At 44.5% G+C, this 21,217-nt stretch overlaps 1 protein-coding gene across 1 annotated transcript in view; it reads left to right on the top strand.

Moving 5' to 3' along the window:
* The first annotated feature begins 6,421 nt into the window (after positions 1-6,421).
* The window catches only part of LOC128136032 (complement component C6-like), a 39,264-nt gene continuing 24,468 nt past the window's right edge, over positions 6,422-21,217 (top strand). Inside the window, 2 exon segments of the mRNA XM_052775123.1 lie at positions 6,422-6,597; positions 6,832-6,892. Coding sequence (XP_052631083.1) covers positions 6,422-6,597; positions 6,832-6,892 — 237 coding nt within the window.

Below are 21,217 nucleotides of genomic sequence, written 5' to 3'. Positions count from 1 at the left end.
GGAAATGTTTTAATCAATTATGATCACTTTTTACATTTGTGTTTCATGTGAAGAACAAAACTAAACATGTTTACAGTGTTTTATAAAAGAAGGCCATTTCCACGTTTTCCATGAGGTACAAAATGCAATTCACGTGTCTTCTATGGTTATGAACAGTGCCAAGAAATTTGCTGCTTTCAGAGCAATGGGATGTATATTGCCCTCTGTCTGCTCACAGCAGGATTCATGACTGTGTGTGCATTACACTGGGAGACTAAGGACAGTATATCTGGCCCGAAAATTTTAAGCTGCTACACTTCATCTGTTAGGTGGTTTAACTGATCGTATTTATCAGTGAGCTACAGGTTTAAATGCCTTTGTGAAGTAAATCCAAAGTCATGCCTCCAACATATGCATAATCAGTGGACAGTAAACATGATGTATTACGTAGCTTGCACAGAGCACAGACTACATCCTGCTTGCTTTTCATTCTCAAAATGGGGTTTTCCAATGTCTCTGCCCCAGGTCAAGCCAGCAGATATGTGGTGCTGGCCTAACTCTGTACTAGGAGCTGCCAGTGCATATTTTCTGTGGTTCTAGCAGGAACAAAGTTAGGCCAGCTTGGAGCACCACTCCCTCCCAGGATTCATCTTAGGTAAGAGCCTGATCCAATGTCCAGTGAATTTAATAGGAAAATTTCCTGTGTTTAGCATAGATTTGGCATAGGATCAATAAATTGTGTGTACTGTAAGGTGGGCAGGATTTTTTCCCATAGTGGAAACGTGCTTTCTGCAGGATTAAAACTGCACTTAAAAAAAAAATAGGTGCAGTCTAAGCTTCTCTTTAAGACAGCTATGAACACAACACTTCTCTGCTGATTACAAAAAAATCAGTGCCAGCTTCATCAGTGAAAAATTGCTGTACTTAAGAGTGTAGTAGTTCAATATCTAGCTAATAACAATACCCTAATGTCCTTAAATTGTTTGTGGGATATAATACTGCATAACACAAGGTCAGAAGTCTAATGAATGGCACTGTTCTAGCAGCAGAATCTCTGATCATCCTACTTTTAATGAAACACATAAAACTCAAATATATAGAAAATTTAGTGAGTTAGTTATAAAATGAGAGCATTGCCACTGTATGAAACCTAACTGGATACAATGCAATCAATCATATCTCCTGGATACATCAATGCACAGGCACACAACTTTGGAAAGCAAACCATTTCATTTGTGCAAAACAATAGATACCATAATGTCTTACAAGGAAAATGCTCTTTGAAATATTGCAGGGCCTTATGGGATAAGACTAAGGTCAAATTTCCATTGATATTACTAGAACTTTTGGTTGAGTGAGAAGAGAGAATGGCATCATACGGTCCTTTGCTATTTTCTGTCAGATGATAAGGACTAGCATCTACCATCAGATTTTAGAAAAACAAAAATGATCTCATTGAACAGGTGGGTTATGGGGAGGTGGTAGGGTTTTTGTTGTTGGTTTTAGTTTACAAAGAAGTAGAATAAAATGAACACTTGCTGCTATTTTGTACTGAGAGGGTGCCTTGGAAAAAGTGTGTGTGTGTGTGTACTATAAAGAAATGTTTAAGTGTATGTGTACTATAAAGATGCATTTAAATGTATGTATATGATACAAAGACACCCATGCACACTTGCATAATGATATTCTGGTTTCTGGACAGGAGTATTATAAATTTGGTTGAAGAAACGGCAGGTGTTACAAAGTTATGATGCCTCCTTCAGTAGCAGTTTTTTTCTGTATAGGTTAGGACTGTAAGATTCATCCTCAGTGAAAGCTGTGATCTAAGCCAGTGGGATGGGGGAGTGAGTGAGCGGCTGCGTGGTGTTTAGTTGCTGGCTGGGGTTAAACCACGACAACAGTATTAAAACTTGACCCAAAGTGCCCCAAAAATTTACCAAGAGTCACAGCCCATCTTTGCATTGAACAAGGGGTAGGACTCGAGTCCTTTCACCCACAGCTAAGCAAGATATGGGGTGGGTTGATGCACTTTGTTTCCACTTTCCACAGGCTCTCCAAGCAAAATTAATGCAATGGACACATAAAATGAAACATGAGCATATGTTTTCTTGAACCCTGTGCAAACTGAAAACTTGTGTATTTTGCATAGTTTGTGAAGGAGTACCTTTTCTTTTATGTGGGATGTCCCATATAGAAACATGAAAATGTTTGCTTATTTATTGGAGATGTGGTGTGAAATGCTCTTTTCATTCTTCTGTTTAGCTGGATTTGTTTGTTTCCAGATTCTTCCTGTCATCCTTCAGCTACTTAAGTATAGTTGAAACATTTAAACTATCCTTTTAATATAGTAAAATAATCTGAATCTTTGGGTGGAGCAAAAACAATGTTTCTTTTTTGGATTCTGATTGAAATTCTGTTGAATCTGAGAACACTAACACCGAGTTCCTCCTGAGGCCTCCCGCTCAAACGCACACCAGACACCCCAAGCTTTTCGCTTACACAAAGGTGTACTCAAAGCAAATGTTCTGCTGTATTTAAGAAAAGGTGTGTGCGTGTGTGTGCCTGTATATATGAATAAATATAGAGCTATGCCATATCTTGAGCTTATTAGCATTGTTATGAAATGTTCACTTAGCATCAGTTTTATTCTAATTGTCATTTGGGTACTGGAAGATAAAAGCAAAGCAAAAAGAAAATCCTCTGATGAGAAGGATAATAGACAAATCATATCATTTCTCCATTAATGGGGGAGGGGAAATCTTAGCAAAATGTTAAATTTTGGTCAGAAAAATTATGATTTCATTTAGCTGTTGATCTCCTTTCTGTTGGAGAAGCACAGCACTTTATGGTAGGGGACAGGTAAGCAAACTTGCCTTAATTACTAAAACAAAAAAGGGGGGGGGCATACTATCCACACTTTTCTGGCGATTTCATCTGCAAGGCCCCAAAACTGTAGTCAAACTGTCCTGATAGGGATGCACTCCCCATTGATATTGTTTGGGAGATCTCGCCAGAAAAGAACAAGCCAGAAAGGACTATGCAGCACAACTTGACCATTCAAGAGCCCAGTTTTGCCACCCATATGCAGCTAAAACTCTCTTTGATTTCAAGCAGAAATGTGCTTGTGGGATTGGGTCAGATGAGTTGTTCTGACCTGATTCGTTTGGGAGGTTTCTACACATGTATTATGAGCAATCTTGCATGGGAAATTAGATGACTGTAATCAGCCCATCAGAGGAAAAATACCTGTCTACACTATTGATCTTCATAACATCTGTTTACTAAAACTGTCATGTCATTCTTTGTCAAAACATTTTTTTCTCTTCTCGTGCTCATTTTCCCCCTCGCTATGTTCATTGTATACACATCAAGTAGTATTGTTTTCTGACATTTTCACGTGATTACTTGATTCTTTCTTTCAGTCATACTTGAAAAATTGCAACTGCGTTGCACAACACAAGCCAAAAGTCAGTGTCTCAGCTGGTGTAAACCTACCTGGCTCCATTTTTCAGTTTACACAAGCTGAGAATCTCTTTTGATACCGATCCAACCTGCAGCGATTTGAACCAAATAGCAGCTGGTTCCAGGTGTCTGATTCCTGCCTTGTGTGGAGAAGAGTAAAATCAGAATCAGACCACAGGAGCCTAGTTTTAAAATCAGTGGGTTATTTACATTCATTTGCTGTTGGTTACATTACTGGTTTTGTAGGTTCTGCCATTTCAAGCCATTCTTTTAAACATACACATGTGTATATATATGTATATGTGCATGAGAGGAAATGTATGATCCTGTATGCTGGGCTAAGTCTTTCTGTCATACTGATACAAATCTAGACCATTTCTACTAATTTCAAAGCAGTTACTAAAGTTTTACGCTGGGATGAAAGGGAGCAGATAGTCAGTGCATAGTAAGTATATGCTGTATTGCAAAGGAAATTTAAAATTGTGGAGGTTAACTCCACAATATCAAAAAACTGGAGTGCCCTGAAAACGCAGCTCCAGTGCTGTTTATCCTGAATATAGTATATGGAGCACTAGGTATTAGCAACTGAGCAGGCTATTTGGTGATTTCAACAGTTCAGTTAACACCATTTTAAATGTCTAAACTCCTTCTCAGTGAAGTAAAAGCTAATAGTGTATGATGTATTTGCCATATCTCAGTGGTAGCTTCTGTGTTACAGAATTGTTCTGAATTGTATATGTTTACCCAAAAATGAGGTTAAAATATGCTGTATAGTATGTGCAATGTATTGATTACAAGTATGTTGGAGTTCAGTGATCTATTTAGTTTTTACTGTGCTGCTGTTTTGTAGGTATCTGTGTGTATGGGAGTATGGATTGTCTACAATGTATGAGGAAATAATAATCAATCCTAAAGGAAAGGGCAGTTATGTAACCTGCCTTAATGCATTTGCATAATCTTGTTTGAATCCTATAATTATCAGTTCTGATTTCAAATGTTACCGAGGATTGTCTATAGGGCTGACTCCCTCACTTTTCGGCACTAAGGAGTTAAACTTGAAGTTGCTTGGAGCTCACTTACATATTGGTAAAAAAAGAACAGCATGTTTGCCTGATCAACTACCTTGATTGTACAAGGTGGCAAAGACATGGTTTCCAGTGTGATACGGATCAAATCACTTCTGTGCACACACAGCTCCTGCTGATGTCAGCGGGAACTGTGTTCATGTTATTGAACGGCCTAAAATTCTTCTTCTGGGATACAATCATGATACAAAGGTGGTGGTATCCTGGCTTTGGGGAAGCACCTGGATGCTATGCAATACTGCTCATGTCCTGTGCTGGAATGTAGCTGTAAATTTGCAGGAAGAGCTCTGAACTCTGTTCCAATCTAGGGTGGACTGTAAAAATCCTTATGTTAAAATGATAAATGTCAGAGGCTGAGCAGCCTGGCCTGGCCTGCCCGCATACAGCATTCTGCTTTCAGGAGCTGTGGCAGCTTTAATTAAAAAAGCAATAATAATTTCCCAGTGGCTGGCAGGACCTAGTGCTCTAGTTAGGAATCTCTACATTGCCCACAGGTATGACCCCTCTACCATTCCCACAGCCAGGTCTAGCTCTCCCTTCATGGTTTCTGTCTGAGATGCCTCTGCCTGACACCAGTGGTAATTCTGAAAGACGTACTGAACACAGAGTCCACCTCATGCCTGGCCCATTGAGCAGGAGTAGGCAGAGCACGCCTGGCCTACAGTACATTTGGTGTGAGGCCAGCTTCAGTCAGACCCACCTGAACAGTGATTGAGGGAAGGCAGAAGTCTGATTTCAGACCCTCTTCTGTTATCTTTGTCTACTTAAAATACAACATCTTCCCACTCTTCTCCTTTGCCTCTACTCAGTGCTTCTTATCTCAGCTTCTGCATACTCATCCCTTTAATTGCCAGCTGTGAGCAACACTGCTCAAAGTGAGTATTATAGGTTTGTCATCCTCAGTACGCCATCACAATCCACAAGTTCTTATAAGATGTTGAGTACAGGGCTAAAAGATGGCAGTGTTCCACATCTGATGTCCCGGGATGGTTTATCTCCACACTCCAAGTTATGTACACATATACTCTTAGATGGGCCTCACCTTGGCTGATGAACATTCAGTTTTAAACTTTCTCCCTCCAAATTAAAAACAAATTAGATGATACACCAATGAGTATCTCCTAAGATGGAGGTACACTTAGGCTTTTTTTTCTGCAGTGAGATGACATGTACTAGTCTCTTCCCTCAGCTCTTGGTCCTACAAAGGTCAATTTGATCGCCAGAGATTCCTAGAGTAGCTGAAATGCTTGACACTAGCAAATCAGTTTTGCTGGGATCCTTAAAGCAGAATTCTGGGCTTTATATGTAATTATTAGTATTGAAAATAAAAATATGTGGTTAAAAATGCAACCTAAAAAAAAATAAATAAATAGCTGGGCTTGTCAGGACAGATGTTAAGTTTTTGACTGCCTCAGTCATGAGTAGCTTTAGGATCATGCAGTGTGATGATTAGTATGTTATTGCCACACTGCCTTCTGACACTGTTCAGGGTTTCTGTACAGAAGCCTTATTATTCCCAATGAGCATTAATACATTTGAATGACTTTTCTACGTTTCAGTGGGAAGGACAATTGTTTAACACTGAAAACATGGAGCTCCCTGTGCGTTGTGCCCACAAAGGTTCACAGAGCTGCACCTTCTCTTTTTAGGATCTATTCAGTGGTACTTTAATAAATGTTGTGTAAAAAATGCCTACAGTTCTATATAGCAAATGTGAATTTTTATGACAAGAATGCATATTTAATGTAAAAAAAAAAAGAATAACATAAAATCCAGTTTCTTTGTATCCAGTGAAACATCTAATAAAGCTCTGGTACCTGTATTCTTGGTTTATGGCTTCATTGCTGCATTCAAGACATTACATGTTGGAGGCTTCTTAAACACAGTTCTGCAATATGGGATGGAGTCAGATGTTAGACCCGGGCTGTGCTATTACATTAGAGGCGTACGTGGACTGCCCCATAAGGGCATCACAGCGGGAGTACCGTTTCCACATGGTTACTGTGGGACCCTTGAATACCACAGGCTGCTGTGATGTGTTCATGCTGCTGGGGATGCAGCAGGCTCTCGGGTACCTCTTCTTGGTGCCAGCCTCAATTTGCCTCAAGCACCAAAGCGTATGACCCAGCTCTGTACCCTGCTGCTGACTCTTACCATTGGCGGTATCTTGTAAAGAGGAGTGAAATGGAAAGCAGGAACTAGACCTCCAAAGTGTTAGTCTCTCCCACTGCTTCCCTGGGCCCTCTCAGCATTGCTGCCTGGCAGCTCACATAGGCATAGTGACACAAACTCAGTTTGCCTGCAGGTGCTGGTGGAGCAGACTAGCCACTGCCTCAAGCCTGGCTCCAGGACGTGCCAGCCAGCAGGTGAGTTCCCTCCATCATCTCCCTGGTGCCTCCTGTGGGGTTTGGGGACCAGCTCCTTGGAGGGGGACACAGGCAAGCCCTGCACCAAGAGCTCTCTGCACCCAGGAGCACAGCCAGCAAGACTGGGCTTTGCAGGGTCCTGCTAAGGTGAAGCATGGCATGTTAGAAGCTAAAGTCTTTCTGCATGGCAACAGCTTGGAGTTTAAGGCTCATATTACCTTGTATTCCTAGCGAGGCCAGAAGTGTTACTTGTTTTCCACGACAGACCTCTTTTGTTTACCTCTCCTACTGAGTCACAGGCAAACCCAGCTCAAGTGCTCTGCTCCTGCACTCTTCATGCCCTCTCACTTGGCCCATTTTGAAGTTAAGGAGCCAGACGCAGGCTGCCAGGGTTGCAGAAGAAGATGCCATGAAAGATGAGCAATGCCAAGGAGGCCTCTCTGTCAGTGTCTCCCTACAGAAATCCACGAATTAAATTTGCCTGCTGCTTAAAATGTCTCCCCTCCTCTTCCTACCCCACAGGTACTGTCTTACCAATGGGAGCATATGGGTTGCTCTGTACACAGAATGAATTTTCCTCATTGCAAAAGTGGTTGTCTCTCTCTCAACTACTCCAATAAAAGAATCAGCAGGCCAACTTTATCCTGCTGTTGTAATAGCTACTTTACTCCAAATATGGGATGCCTCTGTCCTGGTTAATATACTGGTCTGATGATACATGAGAACACAGCCAGCTGAGTTGCTGATGCCTTTAAGAAAGCATGCGTAACACTAGGTGAAACAGGTATTTAGTAAATGGTTCTGATTTGGTTGTCTGAAAAGTGGATTCATTTCCCGGTGTGCAACGAGCCAATAATCACACACTCAGGAGAGACATTATTTATTTCATATTTGCGCAAAGATGGGTGCTAGGTGGTAACTCCACAAAGCTAGCACACCACACCAAACTAATGTATTTAGTAAAAACCCGCCTAAATTTACATTCATTGGTTAGTAGTCAACATCTCATCTACTATTGGCCAGTTATATTTAGATTAGCCTTGCTTGCTATGTAGATTAGCACGCATGCTCCTTGCAGGTGTGGGGGGGCAAGGTCTTCCAGCCTGGAATTGAGTCAGAGGTCGCGATCTCCCCCTGCCACCTTTACCTTTCCCCCAGTTCATGCTTCTTTGGCAATCATCCAGCCTTTGGCACCTTCTGGAGCAGGATGTTTCCTTTTATCAGTCACATCGTACTTTTCTTAGGTTCAATTATCCTTCTTGTTATCTCAAGAACGTTTCTTTTCTCTCTGATGGACCTTGAGCATTCTTGCCAAGTTGGCAATGCACACAAAGCATCCTCAAAGCATCAAGGCCTAATTGTTCCAGGGTGTCCTTACTCTATGAATGCCAACTGTGTGCCTTTCTGATTACAGCCTTACTTGTTAATTTGATATATACAAAATACATCTTGCACAAAATAGTCAGACTATTCTAAATCTCTGAGTTATTCTTCAACAATTCCAGAAAGTAATTGTGTATTAAGACACTGAATTTGGGTGGAAAAAAAAAAAAGAAAAATGTTTTACCCTTATATGTTTTTAATTTGCTAAGAGAGTTCTATCAAAATGCAACTTTTCTCTCAGAAGGTCAATTTTTAATACATTTTATGGAAATAAGCAGTTTGTGGGCATAGGCACAGTGTAAGTGATAAATAGGACTTCCACATTTTTGGCTCCTTAGTGCCCCAGCCACAGTTTCTAGCATTATTCATTTATTTTTGTTTTTCTCCCAGCAAATGAGAAATTTCCAAGGAAAAAATAATTGCAGTGTAAGTGTATTGATTGAAATCAAAATAACTTAAATAACAGGTCTTAATCAGGTTTAAATGTTTGCCTAAACGGGCAAGCAATTTATACAGTTGAGTTATACATATTCAATTTCCAAAGTTCTTCCCCAAAACTATTACTGGTAGTTGCTTATCTACCACAGTTTCTATTGGGCTAAAGTTTCCCCACTTCGAACTAAAGGTACAGTGTTCTTTTATTCTACAGCACATGCTCAAGGAGAGTGGGGGGGGTAAGTCTTTTGGTCTTGAATTGAGTCGGTGGTCGTGATCTCCCCCTGCCGCCTTTACCTTTTGTATTGGCTTTGTGTGGCAAGGTTTTGGTAGCGGGGGGGTTACAGGGGTGGCTTCTGTAAGAAACTGCTGGAAGCTTCCCCTGTGTCCGACAGAGCCCATACCAGCCGGCTCTAAGATGGACCCGCCGCTGGCCAAGGCCGAGCCAATCAGCAATAGTGGTAACGCCTCTGTGATAACATTTTTAAGAAGGAAAAAAGTTGGGACAGACGGAAAACGGCAGCCGGAGAGAGGAGTGAGAACATGTAAGAGAAACAATCCTGCGGACACCAAGGTCAGTGAAGAAAGAGGGGGAGAAGATGCTCCAGGCGCCGGAGCAGAGATTCCCCTGCAGCCCGTGGGGAAGACCATGGTGAGGCAGGCTGTCCCTCTGCAGCCCATGGAGGTCCATGGTGGAGCAGATATCCACCTGCAGCCCGTGGAGGACCCCACGCCGGAGCAGGTGGGTTCCCGAAGGAGGCTGTGACCCCGTGGGAACCCTGCGCTGGAGCAGGCTCCTGGCAGGACCTGCGGGTCTGTGGAGAGAGGAGCCCACGGAGCAGGTTTTCTGGCAGGACTTGTGACCCCGTGGGGGACCCACGCTGGAGCAGTCTGTGCCTGAAGGACTGCACACCGTGGAAAGGACCCATGCTGAAGCAGTTCGTGAAGAACTGCAGCCCGTGGGAAGGACCCACGTTGGAGAAGTTCATGGAGGACTGTCTCCCATGGGTGGGACCCCATGCTGGAGCAGGGGAAGAGTGTGATGAGTCCTCCCCCTGAGGAGGATGAAGTGGCAGAAAATAACGTGTGATGAACTGACCGTAAACCCCATCCCCGTCCCCCTGTGCTGCTGGGGGGTTGGTAGAGAATCCGGGAGTGAAGTTGTGCCCGGGAAGAAGGGAGGGGTGGAGGGAAGGTGTTCTGAGATTTGGTTTTATTTCTCATTACCCTACTCTGGTTGATTTGTAATAAATTGAGTTAATTTTCCCCAAACTGAGTCTGTTTTGCCCGTGACAGTAATTGGTGAGTGATCTCTCCTGTCCTTATCTCGACCCACAAGCTCTTTGTTATATTTTCTCTCCCCTGTCCAGCTGAGAAGGAGGGGGAGTGATAGAACGGCTTTGGTGGGCACCTGGTGTCCAGCCAGGGTTAACCCATCACACCTTTCCTCCAGTTATGGAAGATTTTTGCTGACTTCATGCCTATTAGCAATTATTCAACTTTTCGTGCCTCCTGGGGTAGGATATTCCCTTCTTATCAGTCTTTTAGTTCTTCTTCAGGGGCACAGTCGTTAGCAAGGCATACCTTGTTTATACAAAGGGTATCTTGCTTCACAAGACCTTTGTGGTCTTCTTAAGGTGGCTTAAGTACATCATTTCTTAAGTACATCAGGTCTGGTGATTGCAATATGCTGACGCCTGCACTAAATGTTCAACTCATTCCAGGTTCTTTCACCAAGACTGACTTCAAAGGTCAAAATGGGAAATTGTATAGCCAAACCCATGATCTTGGAATATCCCTTTCATAGTCACCAGAAGGCCTATATGCCCCTCCAGTTGGCTGTGAAGCAGCTTGTGATGCCTCAGTGGAGAGGGATATGATGGCAGTCTGGAGCAGCCTGTGGAGGAGAAACCATAACCGGGGCAGCCTAAAGTGCTGCCAAGCCTCTGTGCAAACAGGGTGATGGATGGATGGATGTAAGGATGGATGGATGGAGAGAATGGGACCAGTGGAGGACAGTGGCAGCAGGTCATTGCTGCACTGCAAACTGGACAAGCAAAGATGAGTGTTGCAGCTGGGGTGGTTATGTACCAGGAACGTATACAGAAGTTGAGAGCCAGGGCTATTCATGCCCAAGCACTGGGAATGGAAGGATTTAGTGGAGAAAGTGTGGGTGGGAAAGCAAGCCTCAAAATGCCTGCAGTTAGCAATGCTGATGCACCAGAGGCCCAAGTGTGGTGCATTAGTCATGAGACCTCCTTCCTGTGGAGTTAAATCCCAGAGGGTAGCGTGGGCTTGCATCTTTACCAGCTTCCGCCATCAGCAGCCTCCTCACATCCTGCATCCTTGTGGCTCACAAGCACAGTCCAAAACCCCTTCTGGTATGGTCTTCCCTTCTGCATAGCACTGTCTTCTCTCTCCAGTGTGAGTTCATGCAGACAGCAGGGAGCAGAGAGGGGAATCCAGGCTGCACTTGGCTGTGCTGCAACATGTGATGAGAAGCAGAGCTGGTTGTCAGTGATGTCTTTATCCAAGAAAATTAATGACTTGAAGATCATGTAGTGGATTTAGAGGTGAACAAATCTTTTTTTAAAATAGGTGAATAAACCACTGAGTCTAAAAATAGATGAGGAAAAGGGCAAGAAAAGTAAGCGACTTGGCAAAATCCATAGAAAAGGAGGCATGGGACTGGGTTTTGTAATTTCTTGTTCTTAACCTTGTCTTTGGTTGTCTGGACTACGCTTCCTCTGCTGCCCTATCTTGAATTTCATTAATTTAATTACTTCAATGGGAACAGGAGCAAGACCTTAGGCTGGAATTTCCAAGGACAGTTGAGGGACTCAGAGACTCACTGCTGGTTTCCAGAGGGATTATGTTGTCTTTAAAACCTATTGAAAAGCCAAGATCTCAGTTACTTGTAAATGGTGGCTTAGGGAATTTGAAGTTCTTTTGCTTTCCTTTTGCTTGCAAAGCAGGAGGTCAGAAGAATTATGTGGACCCTGGTAGAGCTGTCAGTTGATTGTTGTATTTGTTGGCCATTGCATGTAGCCATCAGGTTCCTTGAGAGGTAAGTATACATTTATGCTTTCTACAGTACATTTTAAAGACAATTCCAAAGAAATGTAAACCCAGGAGTTGTGTGACAGGTAGACTTACAAAAACAAAATCACAGTATGACCCACTGGATCCACCTCTTGTATGTCTCAAGATGTGTTAATACAGGTATTTTGGTGGTAAGGCTGAAGATCATAAACCACTCAAAAATTAGTCCCTGAGGACCTACCAACGCCTTGGACAGGGGAAAGGACAGCCTGTGACTGCATGGATATCCATGGCAGGGAACAAGGGAGCAGTTAGTTCTCCCTCTTCATCAGTCTAACTGTGTGGGTTTCCACCCATGTCTGCTACGGAGGATCTAGGAGTGTGAGTAGATAGTGTAGGCATAAGGGAGATCCCCCTTTATTTTCCTGAATATGCACAGATTTATAGTGCAGCTCAGGAGATTAAGGCTGCCAGATGCGGCCAAGCTGGGAGTTGGGTCAGCTTGAGGGTCTCACCATGCACTCTGAAGGAGCGCAGTGGGAAGGGTGAGGAGGGTGTCTGGCAGAATGACTGCCTGGGCCAGATGACATAGCATAGCATTTTTCACTCATCTTCATACAGGTGTTCAAGGAGTCATGCACACTGTTCTAGAATCATTTAGGTTGGAAAGGACCTTTAAAATCATCAAGTCCTCTATAACCTTGGATACAGAGGCATACACATTAAATTTGTACAGCCAGCTGTACTCTGTATGCATACCACATGCAGGTTAATGCACATGCAGCAAGTTTGGCATGCAACTTTCCTTCAGACACACAAATGTCAGTGTAAAAGGCATGACAATTAGAGACCCACAGCTGTAAACCTAGCCATTAGCATGCAAAGGAGCTTCAGTACCATCAGAGTCCCCTGTGCTTTGTCTTACCATAAATGGATCATGAAAAAAACATTCTGAATCATGGAAAAGAGCACAGTTCCCATAATTGCAGGTGAGTGATGTAAAGCTGGAATGGTAACACCACCAACTCCATCCCACTGTGGGGCACGGGGAGTGACAATGGAATAGTCATCTCTGTCAGCAGAGCCATCTCAGGAGCCTGTCTGCCTGCCATGGAGGCATGTGTGCACCTGCAAATCATCATTAGATAAATCTACAACCACAGCTCCTGCTCTGCTGCTGGGATGCTGGACTGGGAGTTTAGGTCCATCCCAAGGCTTGGGTGGAGAGCTGAGAGCACGCCTTTCTAATGCAACACCTCCATTGACTTTTGCCTGAACTGATTTCATCAGTAAATTCTGTCCAGCATCAAGATTATCTCACCACAAAAAAGCATACAGGTAAATGTTTGTTTATGTTTGCAGAACTGTAACAAAAAGAGGACATAGCTGCATCTGAGACAAAATTCCTTCCAGGATTTGTGAAAAGCTGTGGTACCTTACCACCCTCATCGTGCCCATGGCAAGGATGGTACCATCCAGCAGGAACTGTGGCGTAACCTGCCATCTCTAAAGCGTTTCCATAGGGGTAGGGACACTAATGGCAGAAGATAGAGGTGATGTTTAGTCCCAGGGAAAGGAAAGCAAAGCACCATTTCCAGACTTGCCCTTTTTCTGGAAATACTTTGTACAGGGCTTCCTATGCAAAGAAGGACCTACTTCTTGTTCCTCTGTGTCCTGGTTTCAGCTGGGATAGAGTTAATTGTCTTCCTAGTAGCTGGTACAGTGCTATGTTTTGGGTTCAGTATGAGAAGAATGTTGATAACACTGATGTTTTCAGTTGTTGCTAAGTAATGTTTCATCTAAAGTCAAGGATTTTTCAGCTTCTCATGCCCAGCCAACGAGAAAGCTGGAGGGGCACAAGAAATTGGAAGGGGACACAGCCAGGACAGCTGACCCAAAGTGGCCAATGGGGTATTCCATACCATGTGACGTCCCATCTAGTATATAAACTGGGGGGAGTGGGGGCGAGGGGATTGCCGCTCGGGGACTAACTGGGTGTCAATCGGCAGGTGGTGAGCAATTGCACTGCACATCATTTGTACATTCCAATCCTTTCATTATTACTGTTGTCATTTTATTAGTGTTATCATTATCATTATTAGTTTCTTCCTTTCTGTTCTATTAAACTGTTCTTATCTCAACCCACGAGTTTTACTTTTTTTTTTTTTCTCCAATTTTCTCCCCCATCCCACTGGGTGGGGGGGAAGCGAGTGAGCGGCTGCGTGGTGCTTAGTTGCTGGCTGGGGTTAAACCACGACACTCTGCTTCTGTTGTGGGTGACCTGTAAAACAAGCACACAAATACGCATGCACACATCTGTCATTTCAGCTGTGCCTCTGATTAGAAACATCTAACCATATACTTGTTCAAGTTACTTTATAAATCTATTGTGATAGGTAGTGTGTCGTGTTTCTTGGAAGCAGCCTTTTTCAGGTCACAGAGTGTAATTAAAGGCAATTAATGCAATTACTCACAACTGTGCTACTGATAATGCTCCAGATGCCATTATGGCACTATGCTTCCTGCCACTGACCCTTGCAGGATGCGCCTTTATGTTCTCCTAGTGTTGTCTTTGTGGTTAAACCAGGGGGCTAGAAATGGGAGAAAAGTACAATTTATTGTTCCTAACTCCCCTCACTCTGAAAATTTCAAGTGTGCTAGGCAGACCCTAAACCCATTTGTCTATTCTCTTTTCTATTCACTGCCTGATGAAGAATAAGAAGGGGACAAGGTGGAGTGTTTGGTGAAGACTGCCATGGAAAATGGTCATAGATGAAATCTTATAAAGCACTTATATATAAAAAATATATTTTACAATAGTCTGTTATGCAATTAAACATGTACTAAATGTGTCGATTTCCACTGATGAGTTTTATAATTATGGAGTAACTATTCAAAGGGACTATAACTTTAGGCAGTAAAATCTGAAAGACTTGAATTAGCTGTGAACTTCAAACTTTTCCTTTGGCATCCAGCCCTGTCTTTCCCTTTTTTCTCAGCCACTGCCAAGTAATTTACAGTTCAAGAAAGGCTAATGGAGCTATAAACAAAGCACAGATGCCTCTCACATTTCCTTTATTGGTCTGTGGTATGAAAATAGCCACTGCTTCCAGAGGAGTGCACGTGCATAATTACAGAAGTGCCTCAAGTCTCCTGCTTATCTGCAGAACAGGTACACCATAAATCATCTTTCATCTTCAGTGGAGCTGGCTTAAGGGGCTGAAACCTATCTGAATTCACTCTCTGTCCTCTGGGTTTATTTTTGTAAAGTTAGCATTGGCCTACTGGGATGATCGTTAAACTCATTAAGTCTCTAAAGAAGGATTGACTACTGTAAACTCAGTTTTAAGAGCTGTCTTAAATAGTGGGATATCTTCAGATCACCTCGTGAGCCTGTCAATCACTGCACACACATTAAAGTTCAACATTTCCCACTCGCACCAGCATGAAACAAAAATAACTCAGCCGAGCTGAATGGCGTTGAAACCGTTTTATAGCGATGCACTCGTGACCGAATTCATTAGCACCAGGTCAGGGCTGCCTCATGTTCTCCTATGCCTTTCCCGAAATGCAGGTTCAGCAGTGCTGGAGCCTGGGCAAACAGCACTGTCCTGCTGCAGCTGGTGTCTCCGAGCACTGCCTGCCTCCAGGGCCAGCTCCTGCTGCTGCTGCTGCTGGGACGGGGGCGCAGGGTGGCCCAGGCAGGCCAAGCGCTTTGGCAGGGAGGGCTGAGCCAATCTCCCTGCTTTTCATGGAGATGGTTGCAGGAAAGGGGAGTCTGTGTCCTCAGAAAGATGCAGTAGGATTCATCCAATGTTTCCTTTGGAGAATGCTGACTGTTAGCAGATGCCGGTAGCTGATGCTCAGCTTCACTGCAAGCAGGTGTGTTAGTGCATACATGGATATTTCAGGACATGAGCCCAAATGAGCAGAGGTAAGCTTGCCTGCACATGCACCTTGCTGTTCACTCCCTGGTTTGCTGAAGCTGCATTTGCTGGCTCTAGGACCTTGCAGGGCAAGTAGTCCTATCAGATACAGCAGGGCTCTGCAAAGCTGAGGCTGATCTTCAGCTCTTTATTAGTCAGCATTGCCCTGCACAAAAGAGGCAAAGAGGCTGGGTCGTGTATGTACCAGCCAGCCAGAGGAAAATCTTTCCAGACTGACAGTTTTCATAAGCACTGATGTTGAGCATTTGCATCTCAGCTGACAAGAGCCATGGTTTGATTTTTAGGTCTGCATAGAAATATCACAGATCAAACATGACAGAGTTGCAGCAGAGACCTTGGAACCCATCACAGCTCAGGGCCCTGTTCACACACCCCTGCCCCCCACCAAACTTCGTCTGTTTCACTGAGTGCGTGGCTTGCAGGGAATATTGGAGAGCCAACCTTTAGATGGGTGGTACGACTATAAAGGGAAGTCAGAAACAGGGTCTCTAAGATAATGATATTTAGGGTAGTTGTTCTGATACTAAAGGAGAAGCAGCTTCTACCTGCATAGGGCATTATTTCTGTACTGCATCGTATAGTCCATATAATGCCCAGCAACCCTCAAGACTTTTGCCCTCTGTATGGTTTCTCCTATCCAGCTTTGCAGAGTGTATCAAGCATATCTCAAGTATGTACATGCCTGTTCCCAGATCAATTTCGTCTCAGCTGCCCCACTTCCGCTCCTGTCCCCATCACCCTCAAACACGCAGTACCATGGTGAGCTAAGGAGTCTCCAGCTGGGGATTGGCGTCCTTGGCTGGCCCAGCAGCACTGCGGTGCAGAAGCCATCCCTCTGTGCGTGGTCAGGAATGTCACCTTAATTGTCATTGCAATCAACAAGTGAACAGAAGCTTTCCTACTGAATTCAATTACACCTTCTCTTGATATTTAGAGCACATTCACTACAGTGATATGACTATTGGGAAGACCAAGGTATGAAATAACATGCCATTGGGGAAGGGGAGAGCCTTAATCCAACTGGAACTGGGCTACCATGGCAGGCTAGATTAATGCAGTTTAGTTTCTGTACCATTACCAAAAGGGTTTTCATAAGAGTGCTCAGTGTACCATCATCCACTGCATCAGGTCTGTAGAGCTTTGCATCTTGTGGCTTTTGACATCTATGGCACATGTACATTTGCTTGGGGAATTTCTTTGCAGTCGTGGCTCCAGTTGCAGAGGAGACCCCCTGTGAGCAGTGGCTGTAGACTGGTCTCCAGTCAAACCTCCTCTGTTTTGTGGGAATTGGTATGAGGTATGTGAGGGCTGCTTTCCAAACTGGCAGTCATGAATGCATGTCCTGGTTGTCGTGGAAAATAAAGACTGGGAAGAGCTGCAACTTGAGTGGCTCCTGAGTCACTGAATAATCAAGGCTAATCCCATTTTCTAGTGTTAGAAGCAGAAGATGAGATGTGAAATCTTACATTAATTATCAGTTTACTATACACATTGGTCTGTATCCACAAAGCCATTTAGGAGTCAAAGCTGTGTTTACTTGAACCTCGCCTTCATGTCAATGCCTTGAGGCTCTTGAACATCCACATGGAGCCTAGCTGATGGGTCATGCAGCTAAAACCAGAACAGCCAGAGAGTTTCATAGAGCAGTCTGACACCGTCCTTAATGTCACCCCACTCTGCACAGATGTAACAATGCTGATGTTTTGTATCCAGTTCAGACAGAAAGAGAGGGTAAGGAGGACATATAGTTGTGCTTCTGGCAAGAGGAAGAGGAATTGAAGGTGTATGAGGTGAGCTGTTAACAACTCTCTCTGGTCAGTCAGTTCTGCTGTGTAGACTGGAATTTGAGCTACAGCTCTGAATTTTCTCTGTCTGCCTCTGAGTCACTGCCAAACATCATCAGGAACCTCTGATCCTGATTTGCCACAGAAAAAACAATCTGTGTGTTCTCTTGGCTCTGTAATGTACATCAGATTTGACCTAGAAGGTTCATATCTGGTGGAGAAAGACTCCTTTGGTGCCTGGTATTTGTCTTTTTTTTAATCATGATAAAAATACCAATCATACAGAAACTCAGAAAAAAAAAGCCACAAATTGCAGAGATGAATCAGCAGAGCTCTTGATTGGTGTCAATTTACAGACTTTGACTGGTGATCAAATAAATCAAAATCTCTTGCCCCATTACTCCTGATTCATCTAGTTTCTCAGTGGGCAGTTTAAAAAAAAAATTTATTGTGTTAGTGTTAAATGCATTCTGTATCTTATATTTGTAGTTTGATTTCAATACAGAAAAGCTCTAAAAAACTTTGTCTGTTGGTGCCCCCTAGTGGGACGTTTGCTTGCAGTAAAGCTGCAGGAATTTTGCTAATGATTGTGCATATTCCATATCTTAATTGCTTTAAATTTAAGTCCCTCAAAAAGCCTGTTTGGGGGGTATAAAGTCATTCACACATATCAGTGCTTGCAGGACTGTGCTTTTATATAGCACGGGGCTGTTATGATGTGAAAAATGTACACACCAGTGAAGAAAATCCTTTTTCCTTCCTAGGCTTTGTTCATTTCTGTCCTTAGCATTAACGTGATACATAAACTTTCCTAAATAAAATGAGATATGCCACTCGTTTCTTTTCTCATTCTGTATCAGACAGAAAGCCAGGCACCAATGCAGTCAGGCAGACACACACACAGAGGCATGGAGAATATTTCTGCTCTCAAACCCATTCCCTGGGTCAGTTTCCGGCAGCAAGCAGTGCGGTTCCCAGCAGGGCAGTCACTCCCATGGCTCCTTCTCCATAAATGTTCCAGGCTGGGGACAAAGCGTTGGCCAAAAGGACTTTGATGAATGACAAACTGGCATTAACCTATACCTCTCGGGCTGAACTTTACTGACTTAAGAAATGTCTGAGAGAGGAAGAAAACCCACAGCAATGGTCTACTCTTGCCTCCAAAATAGCTGTATGCAGCCAAGTGCCACAGCTCCCTAGTGCAGATGGACATGTGCCACAAGAGCCAAGCATAACCACGCTGCCTCTGAGCAACAGAAGTTAAGCCAAAAAAACCTCTCTTCTGCCCTCACCTACCACTAGCCATGGTGCAGGAATTGCCCTGACTCTGACCGATAGACAAAGCCTTGCAGACTGGATTTGCACTGGTAAATCCACATTGTGTGCATCTCCTCCAGTATGAACCCTCTAAAGCCTTTGGGGTTCCCCAGCACATACTGGGATTTATGTCTACGCAGACAAATGAAGGAACAAAAGGAGAAGTTGATGCAATCTATATATTCAGATCTGATATCTTTTAAATACATGTATGTAATATATATATAAATATATAAAACATATATATACCTTTTAAATGACACCACTCTCAAACACTCAAGCCCAACACAATAGTGTTGACTGAAGTTCATTATGTGAAAGATCGCTAAAGCTATTGTATTGGGTTTGTGTGGCAAGGTTTTGGTAGCGGGGGGGCTACAGGGGTGGCTTCTGTGAGAAGCTGCTAGAAGCTTCCCCTATGTCCAACAGAGCCAATGCCAGCCAGCTCTAAGATGGACCCACCGCCGGCCAAGGCCAAACCAATCAGCGACAGTGGTAGCACCTCTGGATAACATATTTAAGAAGGGGAAAAAGTTGCTGCGCAACAGAAAACTGCAGCCGGAGAGAGGAGTGAGAATATGTGAGAGAAACAACTCTCCAGACACCAAGGTCAGTGTGGCGGGTTGACCCTGGCTGGACGCCAGGTGCCCACCAAAGCCGCTCTATCACTCCCCCTCCTCAGCTGGACAGGGGAGAGAAAATATAACAAGGGGCTTGTGGGTCGAGATAAGGACAGAAGAGATCACTCACCAATTACCATCACAGGCAGACAGACTCAGCTTGGGGAAAATTAACTCAATTTATTACCAATCAACCAGAGTAGGGTAATGAGAAATAAAACCAAATCTTAAAACACCTTCCCCCCACCCCTCCCTTCTTCCCGGGCACAACTTCACTCCCGGATCTTCTACCTCCCCCCCCCAGCGGCACAGGGGGACGGGGAATGGAGGTTACGGTCAGTTCATCACATGTTATTTCTGCCGCTTCATCCTCCTCAGGGGCAGGACTCATCACACTCTTCCCCTGCTCCGGTGTGGGGTCCTTCCCATGGGAGACAGTCCTCCACGAACTTCTTCAGTGTGGGTCCTTCCCACGGGCTGCAGTTCTTCACGAACTGCTCCAGCATGGGTCCCCCACGGGGTCACAAGTCCTGCCAGAAAACCTGCTCCAGCGTGGGCTCCTCTCTCCACAGATCTGCAGGTCCTGCCAGGAACCTGCTCCAGCGCTGACCTTGGTGTCTGCAGGGTTGTTTCTCTTACGTGTTCTCACTCCTCTCTCCAGGTGCAGTTTCTGTCTGTCTCAGCAACTTTTTTTTCCTTCTTAAATATGTTATCACAGAGGCGCTACCACTATCGCTGATTGGCTCGGCCTTGGCTGGTGGCGGGTCCATCTTAGAGCCGGCTGGTATTGGCTCTGTTGGACACAGGGGAAGCTTCCAGCAGCTTCTCACAGAAGCCACCCCTGTAACCCCCCCCCGCTACCAAAACCTTGCCACACAAACCCAATACAGTCAGTGCAGAAGGAGGGGGAGGAGGTGCTCCAGGTGCCGGAGCAGAGATTCCCCTGCAGCCCATGGGGAAGACCATGGTGAGGCAGGCTATCCCCCTGCAGCCCAGGGAGGTCCACGGTGGAGCAGATATCCACCTGCAGCCCGTGGAGGACCCCACACTGGAGCAGGTGGGTTCCCGAAGGAGGCTGTGACCCCGTGGGAACCCCGCGCTGGAGCAGGCTCCTGGCAGGACTTGTGACTCCATGGGGGACCCATGCTGGAGCAGCTCATGAAGAACTGCAGCCCATGGGAAGGACTCACATTGGAGAAGTTCATGGAAGACTGTCTCCCGTGGGAGGGTGTCCTGGTTTCAGCTGGGATAGAGTTAACTGTCTTCCTAGTAGCTGGTACAGTGCTATGTTTTGGGTTCAGTATGAGAAGAATGTTGATAACACTGATGTTTTCAGTTGTTGCTCAGTAGTGTTTAGACTAAAGGCAAGGATTTTTCAGCTTCTCAAGCCCAGCCAGCGAGAAAGCTGGAGGGGCACAAGAAGTTGGCACAGGACACAGCCAGGGCACCTGACCCAAACTGGCCAACGGGGTATTCCATACCATGTGACATCCCATCTAGTATAGAAACTGGGGGGAGGGGGGGCGGGGGATTGCCGCTCGGGGACTGGCTGGGTGTCAGTCAGCGGGTGGTGAGCAATTGCACTGCGCATCATTTGTACATTCCAATCCTTTTATTATTGCTGTTGTCATTTTATTAGTGTTATCATTATCATTATTAGTTTCTTCTTTTCTGTTCTATTAAACCGTTCTTATCTCAACCCACGGGTTTTGCTTCTTTTCCCGATTTTCTCCCCCATCCCACTGGGTGGGGGGGGAGTGAGTGAGCAGCTGTGTGGTGCTTAGTTGCTGGCTGGGT

The sequence above is a fragment of the Harpia harpyja genome, chromosome W, assembly GCF_026419915.1.
Source record: "Harpia harpyja isolate bHarHar1 chromosome W, bHarHar1 primary haplotype, whole genome shotgun sequence".
Lineage (NCBI taxonomy): Eukaryota > Metazoa > Chordata > Aves > Accipitriformes > Accipitridae > Harpia > Harpia harpyja.
This window is presented reverse-complemented; position numbering and strand designations above follow the sequence as displayed.